This window comes from Chlamydotis macqueenii, chromosome 3 (genome assembly GCF_036417535.1).
Source record: "Chlamydotis macqueenii isolate bChlMac1 chromosome 3, bChlMac1.mat, whole genome shotgun sequence".
Lineage (NCBI taxonomy): Eukaryota > Metazoa > Chordata > Aves > Otidiformes > Otididae > Chlamydotis > Chlamydotis macqueenii.
The window spans coordinates 48,485,084-48,492,890 of NC_141558.1; the positions used below are offsets into that span (position 1 = coordinate 48,485,084).

Genomic DNA, 7,807 nt, shown 5'->3' on the forward strand with positions numbered 1-7,807 from the left:
TTGGTTGGTTGGTTTGTTTCTGGTTATCCCCGTATTTGTCTAATTTGTCCCTTTTCCATTCCTCTGTACAAGTTTCCAAATGAAGTCCTACTTTTCTCACAGTCCATAAAACTAATCATGTGCTAATTGGCATTGAGGTGAGCAGAGGTGTGTGCAGTTCATAATGTTTAAGCATGAACAGTCTTAGGTAGGGATGCCGGCCAAAGAAAATTAAGTTACTTTAATACTGTTAAACAACTTGACTGCAAAAATTCATGCGAACTTTTTCTATAGGATTGTATAACTTCAAAGGAGCCATTTATAACTATGTCATCTATGCTGGAGGGAAGAATCTTACTGTTAATAAGCTAAGGCATTGTTTGGACATGTTTACAGGACATAGGCAGTAGTAAAAGAGATTTATGCAGACAGCAAAATGATGCAAAGTAAGCTAAAAGCTTTAATATCACATACAAAAGACTTCTCTCTTGACAATGCCTCTCAAACTTTTCACTGAAAGCATTCATATCAAGACAGTGTGGTATTATATGGCTTTGGATAAGTGCTCTTGGCTTTTGTCCCCATCTCTATCTGATAAAGCAGTTTTTCTGTGCACAGAAAATACACAGCTCATGCTGGATAGCAATTGGGTAGCTTAGTGCGGAGTACAGGCTGGCAACATTGATCTTAAACGACTGAACTCTTAAAGACCTCTGCCATCTTTCTGTTGAATGGCAGTAAATGTATTTTGCACCAAAAAATGTTTTTCACCACATTTTAAAAAGAAAATTAAGCTCATTAGGTGGGTAGGTACGTGCACGTAGGCAGAGACAGGTCAGTGGAAGAACTTGTGCCTTTCTTCCTGTAAGCTTAGGTCATCTCATTGACTGAGTCACAGTATCTTGAGGTATGCCTGAGGTTTTCAAGGAAGAGCTGTTTTAGGTAGGTGGGATAACCGGTAAGCAGGTTATGAAAGTCATTCTGCTCATTTTGTCAGAAACAGATATGAATAGCAGATACGAATTCAGGTCTCCTTACTTTTCTTGAGTTCCTTGGAGATGGGTGAAGTAGTGGCCTAGTGGACCTAATGTCCAAGCTCTGAGTCTTCTAAGTCCCACTAGAGAACATTGTTAGATAGAGATGAGAATTTTGGAACTGCGAAACTAAATTACTTCAGTTCTAGGTCGAAATAGTAAGAAGTACCACTTTTTCAAAAATGTATATTAAATAATTTAGGGGCGTATCAACAATGGCAGATGGGTGTTTGTTTAATCTGCCACTGAAGTCCATGCAGAAATTACAAGGCAGCTTATGGTGATCTATTGAAAATCACTGTTCACATAGAATAATTAACTGTAATTTACTACTAATACAGCCTTAATATTCTTTTCAAGTAAGCCTGATTTTTGCTAGTTCTTTTTTTTAACCATAAAGGCATTTGCAGAGTTTTGAAATCAAGTAATATAAATGACTAGGAAAAGAATATAGAACAAAGAAGAAAATATTATAATGATACACCGTGAAGTTCATACACTCGATACTGTGCAGTTATGTCCTTTATCTCAAAAGGTTATTGCAGGATGAGAAATAATTAAAGAACAAAAAAAGGATAAGCAGATGAGATTGGAGGGCTTCCATGCAAGGAAGAGACAAAATAGCTAGGACTTTTTAGCTTGCAAAGGGGGCACTCTGAGGGTTGATATGATTGACGTCTCTGCAAACATAGTGTGGACAAAACATCTTTTAAAATAAGGGAGGAGAAGGGGCGTGAGGAGAGCATAAAATAAAACTAGTAGTTGTTTATCAAATTATTTTTAATTTTTTTTTCTTTTTTTAAAGTAGTACTAGTTAACATTTGGAACTGCTTGCCACAGAAGGGTTATGATACAGAAGGGTGTACATGTAAAAGGGTTACATTGATCTCAGTGAGAAGTAGCTAACAAAGTCACATATGGGACAGAAACCATCCAGATATTAAAGGTACCAGCTCTGCATGGAGAAGTCTCTGTGCTGGAAATTGTTGTAGGCTGGGAGAGTTTACCAGGAATGTACTGCATACAAGAGCAGAGTGAATGTAATCTTCCATAGCATGTGCGACTGGCCACTGCTAGAGGCAGGTGCTAATTGCACCTTTTGATCTGATACAGCACGGTTATTTTAATGTTCTTCTGTAGTGGAGAATGTCAGCAGAAACAGGAACAAAAGAAAAATAAATAGTCTTGAGTTTGGGGCAAAAATACATTCCTTTAGGGAAAGTAGTTCCTAGATTCCATTCTCACCTGCTGACATCTCTCCTATCTGGTCAAAAAACTGTGGATTCTAGAGGTAAGGCCTTTTGAATAATTGCTCTTGCCTTTCTGATGATACAGATGGCAGAGGATTGCTGCTTGACAATTGTTGGAAATCTCATAACTCCTGGCTCTAAACTCGGTCTGTCATTTGAGCGGAATGAAGACAAACAATATTGGCATATTAGTCCAGATGGCAGGATATATAGCAAGATGAAACCCAAGCTGGTTTTAGATATCAAAGGTAAGCAAATGTGTTATCTCATTACATTGTGTCTTAATTACATGGTATTTACAGTGGGATAGGCACTAAACGTGCCTATAAATTAACAATGGTGTTATAGTTACTTTAATCTAGAACCAAAAAAGACCCGATTGGCTAGTCTGACCTCCTGAATTATACAGGCCCTAGGACTTCATTTCATTTTTTCTACATAGAGTTTAGTAACTCACAGTACTTGCTTATCTTGTATTCCCAGTGTCCAGTCATTGTAGATATCCTCAATTAATTCTACATGGCACTGTGTGCTGTGAATACAATTATTTAAAAATGCTGAAGCAAGAAAAACCTAGCTTTTCATTAACTTTAATTTGTATAGAGCAAATTTTCTTATATAGTAGTTGCAGATGCAGTAGCCAAAGGATATTGGGAAAGCTGTACACTGATGTGATTAGATGCAAAAGTTTTGTATTTGTTTATTAACGGCTATACCTTTATTGAAAACACAAGATTCTGCTGTAGCAGCCTAAGGTCTGTGTGCACTTGATGTGTGTTTTACAGTTGCTTTTGGCACAGCAATTTGATTCATGTAGATACTGTTTCTGAACTTTGTTTTAATAGTTTCATAGAAGGTCTATAAAAGCCGCAAATGGGGTGATTAGCAGAATTAGCATAATCAGATGTTCTTACATAACTCTGCATTGGGTGGAGGTGAAGGGAGTAATAATTTCCTATAGCTGTTCATTAATTTTGGATTGATGCTGTGACATTAACTACAGCAATTCAAAAAAAAAAAATAGAAAAAATATCAGAGTGAACAAGTCAGCACTTTGGAGCTAAGAAGGATAAGACTGGCAGAATTGTGAGAAAGTTCTGTGATGGCACAAATACTCACAAATTCTCACTGAAGATTATAAACTTACCAAAAAGATTCCAGTTCAAGGGAGAGTCTTCAGCCACAATGACTGCATACCTTTTTCTAAAGTCAGTTCCGAGTGGCACCAAACAAGCAGAAGTACTGTTATGCTGACTCGTCTTCAGTTAATCATGTATTCTCCAGTTATGACTGAAGAACTTCACAATGGATAGGTTTGGTGATGAAAGTATAGATGCACTCTTAGCTTTAAAAAAATACTTCTGTACTGTAAATACGAAAGAGTAGGTACATTTAGCTTTTATTTGAGAAAGTCTAGTAGGAACATTACCTGCCTCTGCCAATTCTGCTGATCCATTCTTGACCACAAACGGAGCATTGATGAATTCCTCAGCAAATGAATGGGGTTGTTGAACTGTGCGGTTACCAATGCCACCCTGTGGATGTGCCAGCATAGCGCAACGCCTTCCCCAGAGCACCGCTCTACCGAAGTAAATCGTCTCTCCTTCTGCTGAAAGAAATACCACCTTTTCCCGTTATAACGTTTACATTCTATCAGACACCGTTTACAAAATATTTTTTGCCCTTGCAGTGATAACTGAGCTATGCAGCTAATGTTATTTTTTGTAGCTGCCGGGTAGGATTTTTTTTTCCTGCAGTAGTATTTGATCTGGTATTCCCTTCTTTTTCTCCTCTTTCTGAAGAACTTTGCAAATATTTCTGCTGTGTATTTCTACTGCTTTTTAGTAACTGCCTGGTGATGGGAAGGAGAGAAATCATGTTGGTGTTAACCTTCTCTGAGACCTTTCTGATTTGTGACAGTGGCAACAGAAAGCCTTCCCCAAACTCCTGAAGTGGAGATCAGCTAAGGTGCTTGAGCTGGCATTTCCTTAGTACAAAAGAGCTGCTCTTAAATGTGCCTGCCCATGCAGGACTCTAGGTCCCAGCATATTTTTCTGAGATCTGCTGGAATCCATATTTGTTACGCTTGTCGTAAGCTTTCAGCTTTCAGCTTTTCAGCTTTCAGCTGACTTCTGCTCATTCAGGGAGAGTGAGGCTATAGGAGTGCAGAGTGAAAGACAGTGTTGGTAGTTCTGGTTGGCTCAGATGGCTTCTTCCAGTGGCTGTTGCAGGCAGTATGAGATGCAGGTGTCTTACGCTTCTGCAGCGTGCACTGACTTTTAGCTCCAGCTGAATGTTTCTTAAGTCAGAATACTAATGGTGCTTTTCTGTGGGAACACGTTTGGCATTGCATCATGCGAGTAAATTAAGGCCCTCTAGGAAAGGGTTGTATTTTTCATTCAGGTATGATCAGCTGCCGGTTGAAACAGCTGAACACTGGGGGATATTCTTTGTATGGTGACTTGTGATACGGAGAGCCAAAATACAGGATTATAATGGCTGAGAGTAAATGAGTACCAGACCTTGGCCCTGGTGTGGTCATGCTGATATTATCTGTTAGCAGCAGGACTTAATTCAGCGTGTAAACATCATCTTAAGAGCGGAGGGACAATTGACACTGTGAGGGGAAACTGAACAGCTAAATTTGACTTTTGGGAAGTGACTTAAAGGAGCTACATCTGACTGTACTGCAGCGTTTCCTTCCTTTCCCATCCAGGCTGAAAAAGCCAGGGTACTGAATTACTGAAGGGGTGGAGTGTAGCAGACTCCCTTGGAGGCACAAGGCTCCCTTGTTTCAAAATTAATTCCAAAAGCAGGCAGTGCTGAAAATGAGCTCGTCTTTTCAGTGCTGTGGGGAGAGGAGAAACTGTCTACGCCAGCACTTTCAGAGTTGCCCTGAAACTAAGAGTAGATGTCTCTATTTCAAAGATAATCCACACTCTTTGAAATTTTTCTTTACAGGGGGCACACAATATGATTGCGACCATGTTGTTGTCAACACAGTCAACGAAGAAAAGTTAACACAGATTTGGGAACCGCTTGTTGTATAAACCCAAGCAAGCAAAGATGACATTTGAATTGGCCACTGTTCTGGACGCTGGAATCAGCACTGCCATCTCTGAAGGATACAGGATCAACAATGAGAGTTTTGTCTTTTCTTTGCAATTTTAAAAAGAACAAGCAACAGAATGATTTTACCTCTCTAAGATTATTATCCCTATAAAAGCTTGAGTATCTCTCAACCTTTTTTTTTTTTCTTTTAATCATCACAACTCAATGTGAGAGAGTGAGAGTGGTAGTATGCCTCAAGCTAGAGTGGAAGAACTAAAGGTGGGAGAGACCCCATGGAGTTACAGTTGTGTCAGTAAGTAGTTAATCCAGAATAGTCAATAAGCATAATTTAAAATTATTTTTAAAGGTTTTTTTTTTCTTAAACTGAGAGAAGGGCTAAAAATAATTGAAGCTTATTTTATAAAGGACAGGAGTGCAATGTGTGTGTGGGTTATAGTAACTTGGACCTATGGGCTGTAGTATAAAGAAATAGTCACTACTGGAAATTAATATATTTGTTTCACTAGAACAAACTTACATTTGCTTAAAGACTGCTAGCACACAGCACATCCAAAGAATTTTTAACATGTGGTTTCAAATCTAGTTAGTATGCTAACATAGTAAGTCCTAAGTTAAGAAAAAATTGTAGATTTTCTCATATAGAGAGACAATGTAAATTAGTATATGTTTGTTAGAAAAAGAGAGGGCTGGCAAAAGGATGCATCAGAATGTGAAGAACTTGCCCATTTTCTAGGCTGCCTAACTTTTTGAGTTATGGGTATTTTACTTCTTTGCCAAGTCAAAATTTTGCCTTTTAAAACAGTTCCGGTAAATACAGTTTTCCGGAACTCCAAAATCGTACAGCAAACAGGAATTTTTAGGGAAAGTATCACTCTACATGACTGCAACACCACCTAAGCACCATGGTTACTAAGCTTTTCAGCCGTTGCCTGTTGGGCTTACGATAGAGAATGCCAGATTCCCAAGTATTTCTGGTGATGTTGGATAGCAATGTCTTTGGTGGGCTGCTGGCTCCCAGTTGCTGCTGGGAAGACGTGTCAGACTGCTCTGGTAAGGGGCATAGCCAAACCTGGGTATGTGCCAGTGACAAGGGCTGTCCCCATTCAAAGCAAGGGTTACTGATGTAGTAAAGAGCTTGTGACAAGTAAGACGTATGAATGGTTGCAGGAGGTTCTTCTGTTGCCCTGCTCTTAACCTGGTTTTGTTAGTTTTCCTTAATAATATTGGCAAAAAGGTAAAATACAAACCAAGTCTTGTACTATGCTGCTGTGTTTTGTTCTGGCTTAGGCCAGTGTTTTTACAAGCTGCTCCTAGGATCATCCAGGCCTTTGTCTTGCATAGTAAGTCTGTTTAAAGTTAACATTTTTATTACTATTGTATTGCCTCAAAGGATACTGGTGCTTGTATTGTTACAACCCTAGAGGAAGTGCCTTACTAATTTTCCTCCTTTTGTACAGACATACTGAAGTTTTATTGCTCTGAAATGTGCTGCTTTTAGTTCTTCATAGAAAACGTGTTGTTATCGGTTCCAAACGGTGGTACTTTGTCATATTGATGTGCTCTCTGCTATATATAATATAGCATTTTACAATTAAATTTCAGTTAGGTAACGTTTTATTGACGTTATTTTTAAAGGTAGAAAGCTGCTCTTGGATGGTTAGTTTTTCTATAATTCCTCTGCAACAGCTAGCTAATGAGGAGTGAATACATGTGGAATAGCTGCAGGCTCTGAGGAATGGATGCTTCCCCTGTACAAGCACACGTTCAGCGCAATTGGACATGGGTCCACAGTGCACATGGCTGCTGCTTCTGTCCTGCGGTGGAAGCTTTACATGACACGGTTTTTCCATCACCCTAGCTGCACCACAGTTAGTGTGCAGCTCTCAATTAAGGAGTTACCACTTTCCTTTGATCTACCTGCATAACTGCAGGGGATGTCGCTCCGTAGCCCATCCATGGCAAAATGGTAAGTTTAAAACGAGACCAACAGACACATACCCCTCAAGCACTTCACCCCCAGCAGCAGTGACAAGGGGGCATGGCACGAACAGGGTCTCTTGATTACTGACAAAATCATGTCTATCCCCCATGCATGAACACTGTAGTTGGCTGAATCTGTGCCAGGAGTTAGGCAATTAGAATAATTATCAATTACAGATTGATTTTGTTCCGTGTTTCTACTCTGAGAGATTTGGTCAAAGTATATCAAGATTAAAGTACTGGTCTTAAGACAGCAATGTGACCACTTAATATAGGAAAAGCTTACAAGTTCTGAGAATGAACTAGCTTGAGTCATAATAGATATTAATAAGGGTGAACAGAGACAGTACAAATTTCATATAGACAACTGGATAAAAGAGTGCCTCACCATTTCAGTACTTAGCTAAAACATCTGGAAAATAAAATAAAAACTCCAGGACCTACAAACTGGAAATGCTGCCAGCTGGTCCTCTTGTCCCAAGAGTGAGGAGT

The 7,807-nt window shown here is 39.2% G+C and overlaps 1 protein-coding gene across 1 annotated transcript in view; it reads left to right on the plus strand.

The window, feature by feature from the left end:
• Positions 1-6,892, plus strand: part of CRYBG1 (crystallin beta-gamma domain containing 1) — a 102,470-nt gene extending 95,578 nt beyond the window's left edge. Inside the window, exons 22-23 of the mRNA XM_086744987.1 lie at positions 2,349-2,511; positions 5,225-6,892. Of these exons, the coding sequence (XP_086601113.1) occupies positions 2,349-2,511; positions 5,225-5,313 (252 nt within the window). The 3' untranslated portion in view covers positions 5,314-6,892. The remainder of the gene's footprint in view (positions 1-2,348; positions 2,512-5,224) is intronic.
• The last annotated feature ends 915 nt before the right edge of the window (positions 6,893-7,807 follow it).